Genomic DNA, 26,062 nt, shown 5'->3' with positions numbered 1-26,062 from the left:
GGAATTGTAGTTTTGCAACAGCTGGAGGCACACTGGTTGGGAAACACTGGTCTAGTCTACCCTCCTTTGGGCAGTCCGCCCCTGCCTCTCCCTTTCGGGCACTCAGGCATGGACCGAGGGCCCGCAGCCACTAGGGGGCCCGCCAGGCTCAGACAGTTAATGATTAGTGCAGGCATAGGCAGCTCCAGCCCCGCTGCCTGCCACTTCAATAAGCACGAGTCTTACACATTTAACTTTGGCAAGTGGCGAGATGACTTGATCACCTGGCCACTTCACTTGCTATGGCTGCCGCAGCACTGCCCAGTGCCTCCGCTCCCCTGCTCGTTGTGCTGCCTGGGTCCGTGCCTGCACTGCGCTCCGCTCTCGCTGCATCCCTACGCACGCGCACAGGCTATTGTTGTTTGTACAGCTGCCAAGTGCCATTTTCTGCCTGAAAGTAATCGTGCAACGATCTGTCACTGGGAGGCACCTGCAGCCTCGACCGTGTTTACACGGAGCAGGTACCTGCGTGCGTTACTGGTAATGCGCCATAAAAAGCGTCTTTTCAGCCTCTTTGATGAGGAGATGGGAGAGTAGTGACCCTGCTCCCCCCTACTCCTGTCACCCCACTAGTAACACTGCTCCCCCCACTAGTAACCCTGCTCCCCCCCACTAGTAACCCTGCTCCCCCCCACTAGTAACCCTGCTCCCCCCCACTAGTGACCCTGCACCCCCTCCTCCTGTCACCCCACTAGTGACCCTGCTCCCCTTCCTCCTGTAACCCCAGTAGTGACCCTGCGCCCCCCCTCCTCCTGTCACCCCACTAGTAACCCTGCTCCCCCCTCCTCTTGTCCACCCACTAGTCACCTTGCTCCCCCCTGCTCACCCTCCTCCTGTAACCCCACTAGTAACCCTGCTCCCTCTCCTCCTGTCCCGGCACTAGTGACCCTGCTCCCCTCCTTCTGTCACCCCACTAGTGACCCTGCTCCCCCTCCTCCTGTCCCCCCTCGTGACCCTGATCCCCCTCCTCCTGTCACCCCAGTAGTGATTCTGCTCCCCCCTCCTCCTGTCCTCCCCTAGTGACCCTGCTCCCCCTGTCACCCCACTAGTGACCCTGCTCCCTCCTCCTCCTGTCACCCCACTAGTGACCCTGCTCCCCACTCCTCCTGTCCCCCCCACTAGTGACCCTGCTCCCTCCTCCTCCTGTCACCCCACTAGTGACCCTGCTCCCCACTCCTCCTGTCATCCCACGGGTGACTCTGCCCCTCCTGCTTTCTGTCACCCCACTAGTAACCCTGCCCCCCCCCCCCCCACACTAGTGACCCTGTGTGTTCCTGTGTGGAGAGGAGGCAGCGCCGCCAGCATGGAGTCCGTGGGAGAGACACAGGGAGGCACACTAAGGACGTAGGTAACACTACCACATGATCTACACTAGTGTTATCTGTGGTTTTACATAGGGCTGCAGGTAACACTCCACATTATCAGGACTAGTGTTATCTGTGGTTTTACATAGGATGGCAGGTAACACTACCACATTATCAGGACCAGTGTTATCTGTGGTTTTACATAGGACTGCAGGTAACAGTTTTACCACATTATCAGCACTAGTGTTATCTGTGGTTTTACATAGGACTGCAGGTAACACTAGTACATTTTCTGTACTCAGATAGCCATCACTGTGTTATCTGTGTTGTTACATAGGACTGCAGGGGACATCTACCATATTATCTGTACTCAGAGAGTTATCACTGTGTAAGGGGGCCCACCGAGACTTTATCGCCCAAGGGCCCACATGAGCCTGGAGCCGGCATAGTGCGATATGTGGGTGGGGCTGTGTGTGGGTGTGGCTTGAGGGTGGGCGGGGACACAGGGGCCCCATAATCTCCTAATGCCCGGGGGCCCCATGAGTTGTCAGTCCGCCCCTGGGGAGAGGTTGTGTGTTGGATAGCAAAGCACTGCCTGCTCTGCTAGGTCCAGAGGACATGCCTCTGAAGTCTACATGGTTGCTTGTCCCCTCCTGGGCTTGCATTGCCTTCATCCAAGCTAAAGCTAGAGCTTGAGGTACTCCAAAGCCAGGACAAGAAGTTCTTAGGATTAAAGTAAGAGACAGACTACAGACAGCTAAACTAAGTTCCAGCAGAAGAGGAAGAGTTCCTATTTACTCCAGCTAGCATAGCAGTGCTGAGATTGTAGCAGAGAAGTGTTTGCCTGCCAGATTATGCCAATACCTGCTGATGACCAAGATACCATTAGTTACAAGTCTGGACTCCATTTATTCTACTTATTCATCATCCAAGTTCAACTACCCTTTTTTCACTTGCTTCAGACTACACCACGTCTGGCATACAAGCATATCCAGGTAGGAACACCATGACATGTGTATACAACATCTACAGAGATTGTAGGCCACTCTACACCACTCTGGCAATCCTACCCTGGGTACCAACATTACCAAAGGGGACTCCATGTCCTCGTTGCTTAACTGCAACTGGCATCACGTTTACTTGCTCTATAGGAGGGACATATTTCGTAGAATCCTCCTAAGGGGCAAGGATACCCGAGACGCTGGCACTGGGCCGCTGCAGATGCAGCAGGGGCCAGGCTATCAGTAACAGCCGGGCCAGTGCTGCGGACTGGGCGGGTGCAGTTCTTGCACCCGCCCAATCACATCACGTACATGCACGTGAGGATGAAGTAAGGCACCACATCCCTCCACGTACATGTACATGATATTACGGGAAGGAGTTAATTGTTATAATATGATAATCTACTACCCCTGGTGTGTCCATAATATATATACAAGAGGCAGTGCCAAGCTGACGCACGCATCAATAGTGAGGTAACTGAAACTGTACCAATAAGTTAATAACATTCTGAACAAGCTCTGGAACCCATCCCCAGGAGGTGTTGGCATGAACTCAATGGAAATGAAGGGAGGAGGTACCCCCAGTCCTGAGGGTTCCACCAGGAGATCTTCACATGGCGCTAGTCAGGTAACCCAAGAATTGAGGAGTGGCAGGAGGCCGCAGGCCAAGCCCAGAGGCAGGAGGCCGCAGGCAAGGCCCAGAGGCTGGAGGCAGCAGGCCATGCACAGAGGCAAGTGGCAGCAGGCCATGCACAAAAGCAAGTGCCCATGCACATAGGTAGCAATGTCAGGTCACAGAGGCCATGAGGCAGCCATGTCAGGACACAAGACCCATGAGGCATCGACGCCAGACGCAGAGGCCCTGAAGCATCAATGCCAGGTGCAGAGGCCCCGAAGCTTCGATGCCAGGTGCAGAGGCCCTGAGGCATGGACGCCAGGCGCAGAGGCCCTAAGGCATGGACGCCAGGCGCAGAGGCCTTGAGGCATGGACGCCAGGCGCAGAGGCCCTGAGGCATGGACGCCAGGCGCAGAGGCCCTGAGGCATGGACGCCAGGCGCAGAGGCCCTGAGGCATGGACGCCAGGCGCAGAGGCCCTGAGGCATGGACGTCAGGCGCAGAGGCCCTGAGGCCTCGACGCCAGGCGCAGAGGCGCTGAGTAGTGTTGATCGAGCACCAAAGTGCCCAGGTGCTTGAGTAGAACACCTCGGGATGTTCGGGTGCTCTACCTAGCACCTGAGCACAATGGAAGTCAATGGGACAACTCGAGCATTAAACCAGGCACCCACTGCTCTGAAGAGGGGAGGGTGTCTGGTTCACAGGAAAAGGTTCGAAATTGATGGAAACACCACTAAAATGGTTTGGGAACAGCATGGGGAGGATGTCTGGATGCATCTTGGACTCCCAGGTCGCTGCTGGGAACGATGTTGTCTGAGTAGTACGCCACTTTTACAGACTGACAATAATACGCACAAAACCGAAGATAAAATCGATTTTAGAGGGGGGGTGGCCAACTGCCAACAAGAGAGCACGCACTTGAGAGCTGCTCCGGTCCCCACTTGTAATCCTGATTCATCCTGGCATACAATCTACAGAAAACATAGAGTGGACAGTGTATAGAGGTCGGAGGAGGCCACGGAGACAGAATATGGGTCCAAGCAAAGCTCAGGCGGCAGAGATGCTGAAGGAGTATGCAAGGCAGGAAGCTCTGTGAAAAGGAGCCTGAGAGAGATGAACTTGCAATACTCCATGGCCCACCCTGCAAGGCTTCGTGTGCTTGATGACGGGAAAATCTTTTTCTTTACAAACCCTAAGGAAGCAGAAGAATGGGTTTCCAGACGACCAGGCCGTAAGCCGCCTTAAAGAAGATCAGCATTCTCCGGGAACTTTTTGGCACTTTATTCTCTAGGGGGAGCATTCTTGAAGCTGGACTGATCGGTTAACCTTTTACTCCATGAACAGGATAGTTGGTATCGTATTTTGTTAAGAGTACTATCTATCCAGTTGCTTGTCCCCTAGTTATTGATAGTAGGTTGTCTTCATCCATTGTTAAGATTATTGCGAATGTTCATCGTTACACTGGGGATACGGGCAGACACCTGCAGTGTCCCAGGGGGTCAGTAGTGTATGCTGGGCTTTGTAGTGCAGATTAACCCACTAACCTGGGATCCACTGTCGTCTTCAATCGGGGCAAATACTGGAACAGGCAGGTATTTAATGTTCGTGACGCCAGTGTCAATTAAACGGTGACACGCCGTGTAAAGTAATGTGGAATAACGGAACAGCCACGGGTTAGCCAACCAAAACTGGAACTTTACTGAATGTCAGTGAGAATCATGCATGGACGCAGTTGGAAGCGCAGTTCCATGGAAGACAGTTGGTTTCTATTTGAATACAGTTGGTTCTTAGAAGTACAGACTGGCCGGTTATAGCAATGTTCTTTACAGAGTGTTAATTACAGGAGATGCAGTACAGGCGGCTTGCACACTATTCCTGACTGGTCCTGAAACATGTGACTTATTCTCCAAGGTCTAATGCCCTATATCTGGCGTATCCTTGAAGCTGTCTTTATCTAGTACCTCCTCTGTTATCCTGAGTACCTCTTGCTTTATCAGATTGGCCTCTGTTGTATTCTGTGTCCTCAGGCTGTTTAGCTATGCCCTTCTTGCTTCTATGAATACGGACTCAGGAGGGGAACCTGCTCCTCGGATCTGGAATCCGGTCACAGGGATTACTCTACCCTCTCAGCCCTGAGTCTAGAAACTTCTGCCTTCCTGAGCTAGGCCCTAGCCTATTTATACTGAACTGGGGGCTCCCTCTGCTGGCTGTGACAAGGATTGCCGGTAACCGGCCTGACTGGCTTAAAGGGAAATATACATTCAAATCTAGCAGTGTCGGGTAGCCTACCCGTATGCTGCACACCTGCATAGGCAGACCATCTAGATAAACTATGCAGGTCCCCGACCATATAGCCATGAAACAAGATGGAGTGTTTTCCATACACACTAATTGGTTCTGGTTATATATGATTTTCATATTGTTTTACATGTTGTTTTATTTTGAAAAGGTATGGATTGCTATATATATTGACCTTCAGTTGCGGATAGGTGGATATAAAGTGAGAGGTGGGGAGGGGTTCCATTGGGAATTTTAAGATGAGAATTGCTATGGGAGATATCTAGTTACAAATATGGCGGCTTTAAAAGTTATGACCTGGAATGTGAGAGGATTAGGTGGCCCCAGAAAGAGAATAGCAGTGTTCGCTCACATCAGTCAACACAATCCGCATATTGTGGGACTACAGAAGACACACTTGACGAGTGAAACTGGGGGGAGGATTCAGAAACCCTGGTTCCAATGGTCTGTTAATGCATATGGGAACTCATATTCTAGGGGAGTAGCCCTACTGGTACATCAATGTCTTAGATGGGATGTGCAACAAACAGTTATAGATACGGAAGGTCGATATATTTTTGCATATGCCTACTGTAAGCGTTAGGTAGCAGGGTGGTCGATGAGCACGCTCTCTTGAGCACAGATTCCAGGCAACCTCAGTTTTCCATCAACTGTCCAGATTTATTGCCAGCAGGTGGTACATAAAATAAACATAAACAAACAAAATTCTATGCCTGTCCGGCTCTAACTATACAATGAGGAACTCCTGACTAACCTGGTGTCAGCCTAACACTGGACACCAAACATAACCCTATTGTTTGTACCACCTGCTATACTCACAGAGACTCAAAGCAGTTCTGTCCCCAGGCAGAGAGAGAGAGAGAGAGAGATGTGTCTCCATTCCCAGCCTTATATCAGGCTAGCACACCTGAGTAGTGATTACCTGACAGCCCAAAACCCCGACTGTCCGGATGGAGTTGGGCTCCACCCTTCTCTCCCCACTCCAGCAACACAGGCCCTAAAAACTCGGGTTTTTTTTTGTTTTTATTACAAACCCGAATTGCAGAGAGGTCTGCGTAGACCTCTGCTGAACTTTTCCCTGCTTGCTTTTTAAATGACAGAAGTGAGGAACCTTGGGCACACATACACCCCGTCCACTACTTCTCCAGACACTCTGTCATATATCCTCCCCCCCTGTTTCAGACTGGAACACATGTGGACGTCAGACAATGTACCCGCGACAAGGCATCTGCATTTCCCGTTTGGGTCTCTGGCCTGTGCTTTACCCTCCTATTTTTTTCCCTATTCTCACACATCCATTTTACGGGAGCATGATCCATGACCAATTCAAAGTGATGGCCCAGCAAATAGTAGCGGAGTGCTTCCAGGGCCCATTTAATAGCGAGGCACTCTTTTTCTACAATTGCATACTTTTGCTCATGGTCATTAAGCTTCCTGCTCAGATATAGTACAGGGTGTTCTTACCCATCCTGTACCTGTGACAGTACTGCCCCCAGTCCCACCTCAGACGCATCAGTCTGTAGGACAAACCCTTTCTTAAAGTCTGGGGTTATCAGGACCGGCTGGGCGCACAGGAGGGTTTTTAGAGTCTGAAATTATTTTTCAGCCTCTGGTGACCACTTGACCATGACAGAGTCTTTTCCTTTTGTCAGGTCGGTTAACGGGGCTGCAAGGGATGCTAAATTAGGTATAAATTAACGGTAATAGCCTGTAATCCCCAAGAAGGCTCGGACTTGTTTCTTGTTTATCGGTTAAGGCCATCTTTGTATGGCTTCAATTTTGTTTAACAGGGGCTTTACTAGGCCTCGGCTGTGAAGCCTGCCTCCCATAGTGAATTGATAACCGCCTGCACCCTAAGTAGATGGGATTCCCAGTCTGGACTTTGGATGATGTCATCCAGAGATGCTGCTGCGTACCATCTGTTGGGCCTTAATATCTTATCCATCATCCTCTGGAAGGTTGCAGGGGCTCCATGCAAACCAAATGGCAAGACAGTATAATGGAACAACCCATCAGGAGTGGCAAAGACACAAAGGCAGTTTTCTCTTTGGCCTCATTTGTCAGGGGAATTTGCCAGTATAGCTTGGTTAGGTCTAGAGTGGTTATATGCCTGGCATTTCCGAGCCTGTCAATGAGCTCATCAACACGTGGCATTGGGTAAGCATCAAACTTTAGATATGGTGTTCAACTTCCGGAAGTCATTGCAAAACCTCCAGCTGCCATCTGGTTTGGGGATCAGAACTATGTGGCTGGACCACTGGCTATAGGACTCTTCAATTACCCCAAGTTCCAACATTTTTCTCACTTCTTCAGAGATAATCCCTCTCCTGGCCTCAGGTATTCTATAGGGTCGCAGCTTAACCCTTTTTCCTGGTTCTGTAATGATGTCATGTTTTATGACAGAGGTGCGACCTGGGATCTCCAAGAAGAAATCCCTATTCTTAAAGAGGAACCCCTGCACTTCAACTTTTTTGCGTCTTGGCCAGGGAATCTGGTACGGTTACCTCTGGCAACAGGGGCTTCCCAGAGCACAGCTGCTCCAGCGGGTAGGAGGTGTCGGCAGCAAGAGATAGTCAATCTTTCCACGGTTTTATAAGATTGACCTCATTTACTCTCTCTATTACCTCAAAGGGGCCTTGCCACTTAGCCAGGAATTTACTCTCCTCTGTAGGGATCAGCACCAGCACCCGGTCCCCTGGCACAAAGGTCCATACGCAGGCACAGCGGTTATACACCCTTTGTTGTGCCTGCTGGGCCATATGTTCTCGTACAATAGGCATCACCGCAGCTATACGATCTTGCATTTTTTATTGATTGGACCCTGGGCAAAAGTTTACTTGGGCCCCCTGGATCCCGCCTTCCCACACCTTAGCAGGCAATCACACCCTCCACCACAACACACACACAAAAAATCCACACATCTGGTAGAGTACAGTGAATGACTGTAAATACTTCCAGTTCTGAAGACTCCAGCGGCTCAGGGTCAGTGTTCTGGGCAGCTGGGCTCAGGCTGGAAGTGGGCACCGCTCTGCAGGAAGGAGACCAGGGCTCGGCTCACCCTAGTGTTACAGTGCACCCCAGCACCCCACAGTATGCAGTAGTGCACCCTATAATATACAGCAACACACAGTATGCAGTATAGCACCCTATAGTATACAGCACCACACAGTATGCAGTATAGCACCCCACACTATACAGTACCCCACAGTATATAGTAGAGCAGTATAGCAGCCCACAGTATACAACACCCCACAGTATACAACACCTCACAGTATACAGTAGAGCAGTATAACACCTCACCATATACAGCACCCCAAACTATACACGATACAGCACCCCACACTATACAGTACAGCAGTATAGTATACTGTATATTGTATATAAAGCTTGTGTCACTGGCCTTATCTCTCTGCGTTTGTGGTGTGGATGGTGCTAAATCCGCATACAAATGTATAGAGGAAGGAGGCCAGGAAGGTCAGGGTGATTCCGGGCGGCTGCCAGTATTTGATCTCTCATCTCAGGATGGTGGAGCTTGAGGACGACATCCCTTGGTAAGGCAGCTGTGTGAGGTTTTCCCAAGGCCCTATGGATTCTGTCCATCCGTAGCTGGTTTGGCTCTGCATGGGGTAGCAAAGCTTTAAACAAATCGTTCATGGTAGTTTGCAGGTCCAGGAAGGTTTCAGGGAGGCCTCTGACTCGCAGGTTCCCTCTTCTGGACCTGTTTTCCAGATCCTCTATTTTAAGTTCCAAGACAGCTATCTGCTCTGCATGAGAGTTAATTTCCTCCCTGTCGGTGCCTATAGCGTCAGTGATATCGTCTGCTCGCGTTTCCAGTTCAGAGACCCGAGAACTCTTCCACCGCCTGAGATAGCTCAGTGTGAAATAAAGAGGCTATGTTCTTATATAAATCAGCCTGACCTGGGTCTGGGATGTTATGAGCGGGCGAGTGTCCACCATCAGCAGAGGAGGCGGGACTGACTGGGGAGGAAGCGGGATCCGCCATGTTGGTATGTCTGGTGTGCCTGAACAACTCAGGCAAAGTCTGCGATGGAGAAGGCGTTCCGGCAGTTTTAGCTCTTCCCTTGTTGCGGGTCATCTTCGGGGTCCCCTGCATAGATGTGGCAAGCTTTCAGATCCGTGAGAATGGCGCTAATATCAGGGTGAAATAGGCGCGCGAGGCTCACAAAGGCATGTCCTCCTTGTAAGCTGCGTGCATGCGCTCTCCGTCACTGATACTTAGGATGGGCAAACGTTATACAGAAGATGTTGCGCAGGTAATGTCGCTGCCTCCAGCAGCAAAAAAATGAGACTGAATGTGCCTGATATATCGGATACGCAAACGTTATACAGGAGATGTAGCACAGGTAATGTAACTGTCTGCAGCGAACACCGTCTACGGAAAAAGTACACTGGATATCACAGATATTTTTAGGCTGCGCACCCGTTACACTGGAGATGTAGCACAGATAATGTCTATGTCTGCAGCAGCCAAATAATTGCAAGCTATTTAGCGCAAGTTGCACAAGTTCTTTCAATAAAATATTACTATTTCACTCCCTACACTATCTTTCCCTTCTTCAGCACAGCTCTCCCTGAGACGAACACGCGTCATCGGGTGCTATATAGCAACAAACGTGCGGGGAGGAGACTGGAGCATCGCGCTCAAGCACATGTGGTGTTCGGCCGAACACTGCGATGTGTCGAGCATCACGATGCTCGAAGGAAAATGGTGTTCGGCTGAGCATGCTCGCCCAACACTAGCGCTGAGGCATCGATGCCAGGCACAGTTAGTGAATTGAGTATTTTAGCCAGCGGTAGCCCAGCCTTATCTGTATATGAGAGAGATATAAGGATAGGCGAACAGTCCAAGAAGGTGGCAAGGTAGTTAGACGCTGTGGAAATAACAGCGTACAGCACATAAGCAGAGAGACGTCTGCCTAATAAAGATTGCTTGAAATAAGCTATGTTGTTGTATAGGGCCACCTAGTGGACAAATTCACGAATCACTGAATATACTGTGAGTACATTACTAGGCAGGGAGGCTACACTGAGAATTTTAACTATAGGAAATATAGAGTTCTAAGTATACATTTTAAGAGTAAATATTAAAAGTTAATTTTTAGAATTAGTGACACATGTAAACCAAGGGACATTGATGGTCCGAGTGGCCAATTGTAAATAATATATTGAATCTAGTCCCAACATGTGTTAGGGAGAATTGTGTAAAATAACACATTTAGGTATCAATGCCAGGCACAGAGGCCCTGAAGCATCGCCGCCAGGCACAGTGTTCCCTAGGCATCAATGCCAAGTCATGAGGCAACACGCCCAGCACAGAGGCCATGAGGCAGCAAGCCAGACACAGACCATGAGGCAGCAAGCCAGACGCAGACCATGAGGCAGCAAGCCAGACGCAGACCATGAGGCACCATGCCAGGCACAGAGGCCGTGAGGCAGCACGCCAGGCACAGAGGCCATGAGGCAGCAATGATTATTGAAATAGACTTCGTGAACTCTGCCCTAAACCACCATTGTCGTGGACTATTTCCAGATAATCCTGTATTCAATATTATTGGATCTATGGGTATGTGAAGAAATATTTGTATTCCTCTGGATTGTGCAACTTGTATTTGAGAAGTGCAATATTCATTTATATCTGAGGTTCCTTTGTATCTCCAAATGGAATGCCAGACACAGAGGCCCTGCGGCATCAACGGCAGGCACAGAGGTCCTGAGACACCAATGCCAGGCACAGAGGCCCTGCGACCCCAATGCCAGGAACAGGGACCATGCGTCACCAAGCCGGACATGACTAAGAAAAGGTTGCTAGACCTGGAAGATTTAAGGCCCCTTTCACACGGGCGAGTATTCCGCGCGGATGCGATGCGTGAGTTGAACGCATTGCACCCGCACTGAATACCGACCCATTCATTTCAATGGGGCTGTGCACATGAGCGGTGATTTTCACGCATCACTTGTGCGTTGCGTGAAAATCGCAGCATGCTCTATATTCTGTGTTTTTCACGTAACGCAGGCCCCATAGAAATGAATGGGGTTGCGTGAAAATCGCAAGCATCCGCAAGCAAGTGCAGATGCGGTGCGATTTTCACGTACGGTTGCTAGGAGACGATCGGGATGGAGACCCGATCATTATTATTTTCCCTTATAACATGGTTATAAGGGAAAATAATAGCATTCTGAATACAGAATGCATAGTAAAATAGCGCTGGAAGGGTTAAAAAAAATAAAAAATAATTTAACTCACCTTAGTCCACTTGCTTGCGTAGCCGGCATCTCCTTCTGTCTTCATCTTAGCTCTCTGTAGCAACAAGGACCTTTGGTGACGTCACAGTCATCACATGATCTTTTACCATGGTGATGGATCATGTGATGACTGTGACGTCACCAAAAGGTCCTTGTTGCTACACAAAGATAAGATGAAGACAGAAGGAGATGCCGGGCTACGCGAGCAAGTGGACTAAGGTGAGTTAAAAATTTTTTATTTTTTTTTAACCCCTCCAGCACTATTATACTAAGCATTCTGTATTCAGAATGCTATTATTTTCCCTTATAACCATGTTATAAGGGAAAATAATAAAATCTACAGAACACCGATCCCAAGCCAGAACTTCTGTGAAGAAGTTCGGGTTTGGGTACCAAACATGCGCAATTTTTTTTCACGTGAGTGCAAAACGCATTACAATGTTTTGCACTCGCGCAGAAAAATCACTGGTGTTCCCATAACGCACCCGCACATTTTCCCGCAACGCCCGTGTGAAAGGGGCCTTAGTCTGCAAACCTGTCTATTAAATGCAGCCTGAATATTAAATCCACAGCCAGTCCTCATTAAAGAACAGGTGACAGTATTATCACCTGAATCACCCAATTAGATCCACACACGGATTCTCAATTAATGTAATTAGAACTATTGAGGTAATCAGGCTGGTTAAGGACATGCATGATTAGTTTACCTGACAAATAGTCTGCATGGTTTACTTATTAATTTTAGAATATGTGCTGCCAAAGCAAGCACCAATATGCAGCTTCTACCAACCTGTATACGGAGCATTGGTAAGAGGAACCTCCCCCCATTCCAGATGCTGAATTTTTCAGGCGCGCTGAGGCATGATCCTGCTCAGCTTCTCCCAAGGAACAGCAGATCTAAGCTCCATCAACCCAAAGCCATCAACAGTGAGGTAACCACTAGCTGCATTAACCACTTCATCAGGGTTAGGAGCAGACCAGGGTAACCCCCTGTAGGAGGTGCTGGCACAGCCTATCATAGGGTAGAAGGGAAGAGGATGCACCTACCTGATCGAACCTAGGCCGATACACGACCCACCTCTGGACTCCGACACCGCCAGGATTCCCTGCTACTAAGGGACCTCTACAAAGAAAGGTTTTACCAAGGCTATTCAGGAACTGGAAGGAGAGACCAGACACTTCCCGATCCCAATATATATTTTTTTAAATCTCTTCATCCCTAGAGCAGGGAACCTATGTGTCTATCCCCTGTAGGACAGGAAGAACACTGAAGGGTGGAGGTGGGAGGGACCTTTTTAACCTCTCTATTTCCTGTCCCAAAAAGGTCAAAGGGGAACAACCTCCTGTGGTGTTGTCATGAGGAATGAGCTGGAAAAAATTTCCATCAATCTGCAAGAAATGTTTGCAAATGTTTTAAAAAGTAAATCTAAACCAAACTGGAAAAGGAAAAAGTAAACTAAACTGCACATAAGAATTCAGACACCTGAAATGTATTTCTGGGGGCCTCTCATTTCTCTTGTGCATCTTTGAGATGTTTGTACAACTTGATTGGATTCTACCTGGGGTAAATTCAGTTGATTAGACATGATTTGGAAAGACACAGCCCTGTTTATATAAAGGTCTCTCCGCTGACAATGCATATCAGAGCAAAAAACAAACCTATGAGGAGGAAATAACTGCCTGTAGAGCTCAGAGACAGGATTGTGTGGAGGCAAGGTACAAAAACATTTCTGCTGCACTGATCTCAAGAGCACAGTGGCTTTAATAATTCTTAAATGGACAAAGTTTGGAACAACCAGAACTCTTCCTAAAACTACCCGCCCCACCAAACTAAGCAATCAGGGGAGAAGGGCTTTGGTAAGAAGGGTGGGCTTCGAGAAGTGCAGATAGAAGATCTTTCCAGAAAGTCACTGCAGCACTCCACCAATCTTAGCTTTATGGCAGAGTGGCCATAAAGAAGCCTCTCCTCAGTAAAAGATACATGAAAGACCATCTGGAGTTTGTAAAAAACACCTAAAGTACTCCCAGACTGTGAGAAACAAGATTCTCTGGTCTGAGGGAACCAAGATTTAACAGTTTGACCTCAATTCAAAGTGTCATGTTTGGAGGAAACCAGGCACTGCTCATCACCTGCCCAATACCATCCCTACAGTGAAGCACGTGGTGGCAGCATCATGCTATGGGGGTGTTTTTCAGCGGCTGGGACAGGGAGACTGTTCAGGGTTGAGGGAAAGCTGAATAGAGCAAAATACAGTGATATACAGAGTTTTTCCAGTGTGCTCTAGACCTCAGACCGGGCTAAAGGTTGACCTTCCAACAAAACAATGACCCTAAGCACACCGCCAAGACAACACAGGAGTGGCTTAGGAATAACTCTGTGAATATCCTTGAGTGGCCCAGCCAGAGGCCTGACTTGAACCCAGTCAAACATGTCTGGAGAGACCTGAAAATGCCGTCCACTGACGGTCCCCATCCAACCTGATAGAGCTTGAAAAAATCTGCAGAGAAGAATGGCAGAAAATCCCCAAATTCAGGTGTGCAAACCTTGTGGCATCATATCCAGGAAGACGACTTGAGGCTGTAACCGCTGATAAAGGGGCTTCAACTAAGTCCTGAGTAAAGGGTCTGAAAACGTGTCAATGCAAGATTTTAGTTTTTCCTTTTCAGTAAATTAGCAAAGATTTGTAGCATTCCGTTTTCACTTTGTCATTATGGTGTATCGAGTAGCACAAGGCCGCAACATAATAAAATGTGAAAAACATGAAGGGTCTGAACACTTTCTGAATACATTGTATAAGCCCCGAATGCTGAGACAGAGTAGTAAAACATTAAGGAATTCTACCTAAAAAAACCTTTTTCACATCTCAGAATGCAGAAGATTGGACAAGAAACCTTTCTAATTCTCTATTACAGTGTTCCTCAACTTCAGTCCTAAGGGCCCATCTGCCAGTCATGATTTAAGAATATCCCACAGAATGAATACCTGAAGTAAGTCCTCATGCATTGACACTGATTATATCATCTGATCAATACTAAGGAAATCCTGAAAACATGACCGGCAGGTAGGCCCTGAGGACTGGAGGTGAGGAACACTGCTCTATTAGGGTTATGAGGCTCTGAGGTATGCAACTTCTGATCTGGCATTGGGTCTAATGATCCAAACTAACATCATGAAAGATACCAAAAATTTTGGGATTTGCGGTAATGATATTTTTTTGATATATGTGGAATGTGCAATAGTTTATCGTTGGTAACATTCTGTGCACCTGGTAGCCTGTGTCACATGGCCTGTTATAGGTGGGGCTCGCAGCCTCCTCCTCCCTCCCATTGTATTACTGATCTTACTATGGAGGTATTTGGCTGTGAGTCGGACCTCAGCACCTATCGGACTGTGTTCACACACTCTAGGTAGGTTAGCGGTAGGACCCATGCCACACTGAGAATCCTTGACGGGGTGCCTTGGGCTCTAATATGTTCCTGACTGGAATATATTGGCCAAAGTCTCTGTTTTCAACATCAGCGTGAGGGTTTGGCCAGTATTGTCAGTAGCATAATATTGTGGTGCACCTTTTGCAGTGATTTATGGATTTGCGGTAATAAGAAAAAAATAATGTTACAGTATATTCCACTTGTGTAAAACCGTCATATACTTTCCATATACTTTTGGAGTACAGGCTTTATTTCATCGAGAGACGGGCTGATTAGTTGCACTCAGTACAGCAATATTATAGTAAAATGTTTTATTGTTTTCTGGCGTTACATTGAATAATTGTAAAAAACGACACTTGGAAGACGATATGAAAGTAAAGCACAGACTGCAGGATTATAATCTGTGTGACGCCTTCTGTCATTTACAAGACTTTAGAAGGAGCTTTATTATAAGAACATTGAAATTACTCAGGAGACTGTATTGTGTATGGTCGTACAGTGAAGCCGGTAATTTCCATCCTCAGATGGGTGTCTTTAACTAACAGCTTTCTTCACAGCCTCCACGATGGCGTCTTTGTCAATGCCAAACAGTTTGAGCAGCTCGGCTGGTTTACCACTGCGAGGAACGCCTGATACCGCCAACGACTTCACTGTAATGCCAGGCTCCCCAACAACAGCTGCCGCCACTGCCTCTCCGATGCCACCTAAGTAATAAAAGAAATCATGAGGATTTTGTTTAAATTAAGTAAAATTATAATATTAAATGCAAATTTACTTAAAGGGGATGTCATGGAGTAGAAAAATGAAGCAGCTAATAGGGGTACATAACGACGGATAAGGTTGAAAAAAGACATAGGTTCAATCCTACTGTGTTGATTCAGAGGAAGGCAAACACTGATATGAGGTGGTTGCCAAGTACCCCATGTTAGGGAAAGTTTCTTTGCAATCTACACCCCATCTAAAAAAATCTAGTACAGATAATTTGTGATACTTTTATTTTCAGGACCCTCTTGAAATTCAATAAATCGACCATCACAACCTCCTCTGGCTGAGAGTTCTGTGATCTCACTGCTTGTACAGTAAAGAATCCCGTCTATATTGATGGTGAAACCTTCTTTCCTCTAGGTGTAGAAGATGCCTCTTGTCATGGTCACAGAAGAAAGTCACTAGAAAGATCTCTGTATTATCCACTAATGTATTTGTACTTATGACGCTCCGAAGTCATAGTTTTTCCAGACTGAATAATGCCAGGTTTGATTGCCTTTCGTGGTACTGCCATCATGCTCTGAAGCTCTTTTAGTTCAGCTATGTCCTTCTTATACACCGATGACACAAATTGAACACAATATCCCATGTGTGGTCTTACAAGTGGTTTGTACAGAGCAAAACTATGGTCTTTTCATCTGCATTCATGTTGTTGGGCCCGAGTTTGCTGCTTTCCTGCTCCCTTGGGAGAGCACAGACACCGCATCACTTATCCTGTTCCATCTATTGCTTTGCCTGTGTTCCCTCCTCTGTTCGCCAGTTGTGGGCATTCTGCGCCGCCTGTCCTGCTGCAGGCCGTAGCCTGTGCTTTCCTACTAGGTCCGCCTGCAATGCCCTTAGGGTGCACACACTCCCTGGCTGTTAAAGGAACAATGCGCGCGTCCTAATTTGCCCCAGCCAATGGTTGGACACTTCAGGTAAAGGCCTTCCCTTAGGGAAGGATGTTTAATGTTTAGATTCTCTAGCCTGTTATTACCACTTTTAAGCGTGCTGTTCTGTCTGCCCATGTACTGACCTCTGCCTGTCTACCGATTTTGACACTCCACTGCCTGATCTGACCTAAGCCCATTCACTGTATTGACCCTCTGTTGCCTTACCTGACCTCGGACTAGTTTCATAGATTGAAACATACTCTGCCCTCCCTGACCTCTGCCTGTTTCCTGACTAAGATTATTGCCTGATTCCTCGGTGCTTTACACCGGTGTCTCTAACGCCAGTGGGTCAGCTGGCAACCACACCAGAACTATTTCAAGAGGTACAGGCCTGGTGGCTTCCCTACAGCACAGAGCAGATACCGGTATATGGGTTAAAGGGTGAAAACCAGGGGGCTGCCAGGATAATGCCCTTATATCTAGCCCAAAGTCAAAATGGTTGGTTGGCACAGTGGTTCCACACCCACTGCCTGTAACACATCTCTCTTAACTATGGATGATCTATCCTTAGGATAAGTCATCAATATCAGATTAAAAGGAATCCGACTCCCGGCACCCCCAAGGCTCAGCCGAAACCAGTCACCGAAACTACACAACTCCATACAAATTGTAGTGGCTGTGCCCGGTGACTACAGCACTGCTTCCATTCAGTGACCAACTACCGAACAGACTTACCTTCATGATAATGATCCTCCACAGTTATGATTCTTCCCTTTGTGGCTTTGGCGCTGTCAAGAATGGTTTGTCTGTCCAGAGGTTTAACGGTGAAGAGGTCAATGACTCGGATATGGATTTTTTCTATAAGAATTGAGAAAAATGGAAATATGAAATAAGATGAATCATTAATCAGGCACAATTTCTAAACTAGAAAATAATCAATGTCTGACAAAGGGGTTGTCCAGGTTCAGAGCTGAACCTGGACAGCCCTCCATTTTCACCCAGGCAGCCCCCTTCACATGAGCATCGGAGCAGTTCATGCTCCGATGCTCTCCTTTGCCCTGCGCTAAATTGCACAGGGCAAAGGCATTTTTCTGAGTTCCGGTGACGTACCGGGCTCTCTATGGGGCTGACAGGAACCCCGGTGACGTCACCGGCACTGATGGGCGGGATTTGGCTCTGCCCTAGCCAGTAAAAAGGCTAGGGCAGAGCTAAAGCCCGCCCCTGAGAGCCGGTGATGTCACCGAACACACTGCTGGGCTAAAGTTACCGCCCGGCAGTGTGTTATTGAAAACACAAGAGCCCGTGCCCTGCGCATATTACATATGATATACGTTATAGTGTCAATGGAGTATGGTGCAGGTTCACCAGCTGAGCCCCCTCCATATACAGTGGGTGCTGCCTGTACAATACAGCCTGCAATGATGGGGATCAGCGATAACTCTGATCTTGTCATTTAACCCCTCAGATACCACAGTTAAACGTGACCATGGCATCTGAGCGGTAAGTCAGAGGGACTTCTGATTTCACAGCAGGAGTGCCAATTGGCTGCTATGGAACACTTGGGCCTTGTGAATACTCCTACGCCTGCCTATGCAATCTGTCTTTCACTAGGAAGACCGCAAAACCCCAAACACTGAATAGTAAATTATTGCAGTTTATGACAGAGGGACTAAAAAAAGATGAAAAAAAAAACTAAAAATTAGAAATTATTAGAAATTAAAAATCACCTCCCTTTTCCCAATTTTAAGTACAAAAAATAAACATAGTTGATTGTGCCACATTTAAAAATGTCTGAACTACTGAAATATAAAAGTATTTATCTGCAGAAGGAACAATATAAAGGAAAAAAATAAAATAATCTAAATTCCCAAATCACCATTTTTGTCAACTCACTCCTACCCCCCACCCCAGACAGATAAATGGATTAAAACGTTATCAGAAAGTTGTATGCACCCCAAATGAGCACCAATAAAAAGATTTGAGTGTGAGAACATGGCATTCCAAAGCTAATATTTTTGTAAAGTTTGTTTTTTTTCCAAGTACAAAAACAAACTATATAAATCTGGTATTGCTGTGTAATCATAGTGATCTAAACAATAAAAGGTCATATCTCAGCGCACAGTGAATGCTATAAAAACAAAACAACATAACAAAAATAGTTTTTTTTTCACTTTTACCAGACAAATACATTCTCCCCATTTTCCGGTACATGATATGATAAATTAAATGGTGCCAAGTGTGTCAGGACAACAGAGGGTTTTTTGTAGGTTACAGGGATTGGTTTCAGGTCTGGGCTCGTTTCCCCTTGCAGGGTGTCTCACAGAGCCAGGGCTCTAGGTGATATTGTAGGGTCAGAGGGGCCAATTATTATCTTTTTCAATTTTCTCCTACCCCACCTGTACAATTAGTTTCGATTGGTTTATGGGTAATCATGGTGGTTGCACTTTTGCAAGACCCACTTTTTAGAATTTCTATTTGATACAAATTTTAGTATATTAGTTATTAAAAGTTAAGTTTAAGTACTGTGCACTGTGAGATACAATTGTATTTGGCATGGAATATATTTACCTGTAATTGCAATACGGGTTATCCTTTGCTCTGTGATAGCATTTTTTTATGTTATACTGCCCCCTGCTGTGTGCCCTCTTTAAAAAAAATTCCTTTTAATTCCTTTGTTCTCAGAAGTGTGGAATCCCGCCAATCAGAAGGTTACGGCACATCCTAGCTACATGCTATAATATTTTAAGGGTACTTTCACACTAGCGTTATTCTTTTCCGGCATTGAGTGCCGTCCTAGGGGCTCAATACCGGAAAATAACTGATCAGTTTTATCCTAATGCATTCTGAATGGAGAGCAATCCGTTCAGGATGCATCAGGAGGTCTTCAGGTCAGTCTTTTTGACTTTTCAGGACGGTGATAATACCGCAGCATGCTGCTGTTTCATCTCCGTCCAAAATTCCGGAACACTTGCCGGAATGCCAGATCTGTCATTTTTCCCATTGACCTGCATTAATGCCGGCAAAACGGATCCGGCATTGCGGTCTGCGCATGCTAAGACCGCAAAACATGTGAAAAATAAATAAATGCCGGATCCGTTTTTCCGGATGACACCAAAGAGACGGATCCGGCATTTCAATGCATTTGTCAGACGGATCAGGATCCTGATCCGTCTGACAAATGCCATCAGTTTGCATGCATTTTCACGGATCCGGATTAGCGACGGAACTGCCTGCCGAAATCCTCTGCTGCAAGTGTGAAAGTAGCCTAAGTTGAGAAAACTCTTATAAGTATAATGTTTGATGATGTCCCAGGTTACATATTAAGCACTACGAATATTAATGTTACCTTTCTTGAGCTGCTCTGCTGCAGCAAGTGCCTCGTGCAGAGTGACACCGGCACCGATGACTGTCACCTGATCATCTTTGCTCTGAAGTACGACCTAAAACACAGCAAAATGACACAAATAAATTGTGAGGCTGGATAATAGCAGGAAATATGAATATAGCATTTTCTAGGCCCCAGACAGTAATCAATCCATATCTATTCTTTAGCCATAGCAAATAAAAGTATCAGACACAGTCCACAGAGGAGAGTGATGCGGTTTTTAAATGCTAATATACAAATACAAACCTTTAATCTTATCTTAAACGTGTTGTGCAGCGCTAAGTTATTAATGAGCTATCCTCAGGATAGGTCACCAATATCAGATCCGCGGGGGCTGGACTTCTGACACCCATGCTTATCAGCTGTTTGAAGAGGTAATGCCACTCCTGTGAGGGCTGCTTCTTCAAAAATGACCTGTGCACCGTCTCCTCAGAATAAGTCATCAATATCAGTTCACGGGGCCTGACTCCTGAAACCCCAACTGTTTGAAGAGGTGGTGGCACCCCTGTGAGCGCTGCTATCTCTTACAAATTACCTGGATAGGTCATCAATATTTTAGCACTGCACAACCCCTTTAACCTCTCCAACTTCACCATAAAACTCTCCAGACCCCTATGGAAAACTACTTAACCCACTAACTGCAAATATTAATGACTGTGCCGTATGCACTATTGTTATGGGGACCTGTCCCATAACCTGACATCCCTTCAGAGTTCAGTCCGAACTTACTCCAAAACTAGTCTCCTTCTCTAAGCAACCCAAATGATCCCCTTATTTTCCGTTGACTTGACCCCTTCACTTACATACTCCTGACTTCTGGATGAAACTTTTGTCCTATAACATGATCGGCCTCACAACTTACCCACCTATAATGATCAATAGTACATTGAATATCAAAGAACTGATCTAAGTCAACTTACTGACCCTTAAAGGGGTTGTCTGGGTTCAGGGTTCAGAGCTAAACCCGGACATAAGCTTCCTTTCACTCATTTACCATGTATATGGGGAGCATCGGAGCATTTCTAGCTCTGATGCTCCCCCTTGACCAGCGCTGTATAGTGCAGGAAAAGGGCTGTTTGTTTACTGCTAGTGACGTACCCGGCCTTTTCCCAGTATGCTAGGCGGAGGCTTCCACCTAGCAATGATCCCAGTGACGTCACCGGGCTCACTGCTAGGTGGAAGTTTCTGCCTAGCATACCCACGTGAAGCCCGGTATGTCACGAGTAGTCTCAGTGGCCTAAACCTCCCTCTCTTGAACTGGCTCCAAATACTGCTCTCATCTCCCACCAGGCCCCTCTTACAAGGATAGGCCTTGGACATTGTGCTTTGCCAACAGTAAGGCCTGAGCTGATGGCTGCATCTTCCACTGTCAGATCTAAATGTCTGGTGGGAGGTAAAGCAGCAACAATGGATGTACATTTTCACCTTACACCAGCTTTGTCTTGACGATCCATGCCAAAATATCTCCTTGACACATATACTGACCTTGGCTTGTCCAATTTTGAACTCCTCATTGTTGTTGTAAATTACGGCGTTCTCTGGGCGACTTGTCCTGATAAAGCATATTCCCTGCATAATGAGAATTTATGTATCAGCTTATATTAGACATTATGCCACACAGTAATTGTTACATCGATGTCAGAGCAGGTAGCTATAAACGCACATAACCAATATGTTGAATAGCTGTTCTACTGTGCTTTTTAAAGGGTGAGTAAACTTTTGCAACAATTTATTGCCCAAGTGCATCTAATATGAAAATTGATGCAAAAATTGGGAATAGTCTTAATTTTTTATTTATTTTTATTAATAAAAAACATATACAAGCCATTATATTTTTTATTCAAAGTTACAACATGAAATTCCCCATAAATCAACTATTTCCCACCCCTCCCTACCATTGCAACGCGTCTCTAAAGCCTGTATGATCCCAGTCAAATAAGCAATAGTAGAGTTTGGTGGGGAAGAAAAAAGGATCAAGTCCACCAAGCCTCCCATATCCTAGTCCACCTCCTGACTATTTCTTTGCCTATATAGGACCTGCTCAAAGTTTTTAACACTATTAACCAGATTTTTCCAAGTATTCAAGAACTAAACTCGAGTAATCAGAAGTCTCACCAAAAACAATATTCTATTTAAAAGAATCTTCCTACGCTTATGGCAATCTACCCAAGAAGAGATCACTCAGTATACAACATTTAACCAAAAATGGAATCGGGATTCTCAATTTCTGATTGATAAAGTTACTAATGCAACCAGTATTCTTTTAATTCTGGACAAGACCAAAGCATGTGTAAAATGATGTGATATTGAACTCAGAAATTATGTGATATTGAACTAGAAATTCATTTAAGGAGGTAGAAATATCTATCTCCAACAGTGATTTATTCTTTACACTAGAAAGTGCCGAACATAGTTGAAAATATCTAAACCAAGACAAACCAACCGTGGTCTCAGTTTGTGCTAAGACCGAGAACGGAAGTATGTCTCCATTCTTCACCACTTGTGCTACATAAAAAATTTGGTTTTTTCAAAATACTGGACCCCGGCTATTTTATCTAAAGCCTGTAGTTGAAAATTATACCAGAGGGGAGTACACTGAAGAGATCCTGTTATTTCTAGCCATCTTCTAATAGTGTCCCATGCCTTAGATAATAACTTTTTAGCCCCTCTCTACTCCTGTTGCATATTCGTTAATTGCCCCAATTCCAATAATGTGAAAATGTTGTTATACGCAGATCTCTTAACCAAAGTATTACACAATACACTTTTCTTCAATTCGCAATATAGCCATAGTTGCCCGGTTATAAAATAGCCCATAAAATAGGGAAGATTCAAACCTCCCTCTTTCTTCCCCACAATAAATCATTAATAATTATCTCGATAAGCTTAAAAAACGTATCCTCTCTCCATGTAGGTGAATTCCGAAGTATATAGAGGAGCTGGAATAGTCTTAATTAAAAAAAAAATATCCACTGTTTTATATCCTTGGCATCCATACACATCTATGGTGCAGCCTGCTGGTCAGTGTCAGTATACCACTGACATTAAAATACAATGCACTATATAGAAATTTAAAAGCAATCAATATATTGTCTGTTATAGCCCTCTTGTGGGTCTGTTAAGTGGTAAAAAAACTAAAAACAAAAAGACATTTATTAAATAAAAAAATTCCAAACTACTTTTTTTCCATTGAAAATACACTTTTCAATGAAAAAAAATGCCAAAAATAAAATCTCCCTACATAATGACCCGCACTACATAAATATCATGTAAATTATCCCCTACTGGGAATGCCGTAAAATTACTAATCTATTTTTAGACTGCAAGTTGTCCCGCAAAAATAAAAGCCCTCACACAACTCCATAGAAAGAAAAAGAAAAAAGTTATGGGAAATGGTGATGCAAAAAATTTTTCTTCCTTTTGAAAAAAAGGGGTTTTTATTGCACTAAAGTAGTAAAACGCAAAAAAAAAAATATATATATATATATTTGGTATCACTGTAACCGTGCTGACCCAGAGAATAATGATATTATGTTATTTACACCGAAAAATGAATGCTGTAAAATTTATAACGTAAAAACTCAGTGGCGGTATTGCTGTTTTTCCCCCATCTCCCTTTCAGAAAGAGTTAATACAAGTTAATCAGACAGTTATGAGTATCCCAAAATGACACCATTAAAAACCACAACTTATCCCGTAAAAAAAAAAGCCCTCATGCAGCTATATAGACTGAAAAATAAAAAAGTTATAGCTCTTGGAAGGCGATGATGACAAAAGTAACTGCTGTATAGACAGGAACTCTGCACCTGGTGACACTCGGAGAGGTGAATTTTTTTTTTAAAAAAGGACCTTTAATGTATAACATAAAAAAAAATGCTGTAAAATAACCCCTAAAATGCACATAGAGATGTTAAAATCTTCCAAAATGAATAGCAGTGGTAACATTCATACTCTAGACCTATATAGGTAAATAGCAAAGATGATCAATCAATAGTCCCACATGGTAGCTATAATCAATAATCATACATATAGTTGTGTTCAATGTAAACTATACGGAAAATGCATGCGGAAAGTCCTTGAAAAAATTATGATGATGGAGTCAGACTCAGAAACGCGTCAGGTGAACTAACATTGCACCTGCATGTCTTACCCTGGGAGGAATATTGCCTAACTACCCCGTTTGAAGCGCTTCATTTCCCGGCATCTGCTTTCACCGGTCTGCAACCACACTAAACTGATAGGCAGTCCGCATGTGAACATTCCATCACCACATGGGACGCTAACAGTGCCACTACCAGTGAGGTTTAAACGGAGGATCGGCTTCATACAAAACAGCAGACTGTAAAGAGGACGGGAAAGGTAACCACAGTCAGTGTACAAATGCCACATGGGACGCCACAGTAGGCATACACTAGTACCTGACTGCCAACTTAACATTTATACAATCCACATCAAGATATGCAGTGGAATATATATCTCAATGAACTGGGCATATGAACAATAGTATATTCTGATGAACTGGGCATATGAATAATTTTCCAAACATCAGACTGCAATCCAGCTGAAGAGATATATATCTAAGTGTGAACAGCATAGGACAGGCAGCTCAAACAACAGGAGTGGCTTGATTTATTAGGGCTCGTTCACACAAACGTATTTTGTGTTCCGTATACAGGATGTTTTCTGCGTTCCGCATACAGTCCGTATACGGAACCATTCATTTCAATGGGTCAGCAAAAAATGCGGACAGCACTCTGTGTGCTGTCCGCATCCGTTGCTCCGTTCCGTGACCCCGCAAAAATTAGGAGGCATGTCCTATTCTTGTCCATTTGGCGGACAAGAATAGGCATTTCTATAATGGCCTCCTGTTCCATACCGCAAATTGCGGAAGGCTCACGGGCGCCATTTTTGCGGACTGCAAAAAATGGCACGGTCATGTGAACGAGCCCTAACACTGTCGTATCAGATGCTGCTGAATTACTGGGAGTGATTTAATACATTTCATTGTTGCAACACAGTATCGCAAATAACATTGGCAATTGCGGCTCCTATTAGGTGGAAATAATACGATTATACAGGTCCTTCTCAAAAAATTAGCATATTGTGATAAAGTTCACTATTTTCTGTAATGTACTGATAAACATTAGACTTTCATATATTTTAGATTCATTACACACCAACTGAAGTAGTTCAAGCCTTTTATTGTTTTAATATTGATGATTTTGGCATACAGCTCATGAAAACCCAAATTTCCTATCTCAAAAAATTAGCATATTTCATCCGACCAATAGAAGAAAAGTGTTTTTAATACAAAAAAAAGTCAACCTTCAAATAATAATGTTCAGTTCTGCACTCAATACTTGGTCGGGAATCCTTTTGCAGAAATGACTGCTTCAATGCGGCGTGGCATGGAGGCAATCAGCCTGTGGCACTGCTGAGGTGTTATGGAGGCCCAGGATGCTTCGATAGCGGCCTTAAGCTCATCCAGAGTGTTGGGTCTTGCGTCTCTCAACTTTCTCTTCCCAATATCCCACAGATTCTCTATGGGGTTCAGGTCAGGAGAGTTGGCAGGCCAATTGAGCACAGTAATACCATGGTCAGTAAACCATTTACCAGTGGTTTTGGCGCTGTGAGCAGGTGCCAGGTCGTGCTGAAAAATGAAATCTTCATCTCCATAAAGCTTTTCAGCAGATGGAAGCATGAAGTGCTTCAAAATCTCCTGATAGCTAGCTGCATTGACCCTGCCCTTGATAAAACACAGTGGACCAACACCAGCAGCTGACATCACTGACTGTGGGTACTTGACACTGATTTCCCTCTCCCCAGTCTTCCTCCAGACTCTGGCACCTTGATTTCCGAATGACATGCAAAATTTGCTTTCATCCGAAAAAAGTACTTTGGACCACTGAGCAACAGTCCAGTGCTGCTTCTCTGTAGCCCGGGTCAGGCGCTTCTGCCGCTGTTTCTGGTTCAAAAGTGGCTTGACCTGGGGAATGCGGCACCTGTAGCCCATTTCCTGCACACGCCTGTACACGGTGGCTCTGGATGTTTCTACTCCAGACTCAGTCCACTGCTTCCGCAGGTCCCCCA

At 45.5% G+C, this 26,062-nt stretch overlaps 1 protein-coding gene across 1 annotated transcript in view; it reads right to left on the bottom strand.

Annotated features, from left to right (window-relative positions):
- Positions 1-15,246: 15,246 nt before the first annotated feature.
- TKT (transketolase) overlaps positions 15,247-26,062 on the bottom strand; it is a 52,717-nt gene continuing 41,901 nt past the window's right edge. Inside the window, 4 exon segments of the mRNA XM_044300649.1 lie at positions 15,247-15,654; positions 17,323-17,445; positions 19,934-20,027; positions 21,458-21,541. Coding sequence (XP_044156584.1) covers positions 15,485-15,654; positions 17,323-17,445; positions 19,934-20,027; positions 21,458-21,541 — 471 coding nt within the window. The 3' untranslated portion in view covers positions 15,247-15,484.

Source organism: Bufo gargarizans, chromosome 7 (assembly GCF_014858855.1).
Source record: "Bufo gargarizans isolate SCDJY-AF-19 chromosome 7, ASM1485885v1, whole genome shotgun sequence".
NCBI classification, from domain to species: Eukaryota; Metazoa; Chordata; class Amphibia; order Anura; family Bufonidae; genus Bufo; species Bufo gargarizans.
Note: the sequence above shows the minus strand (reverse complement) of the source record. Positions and strands in the feature narration are given on the sequence as shown.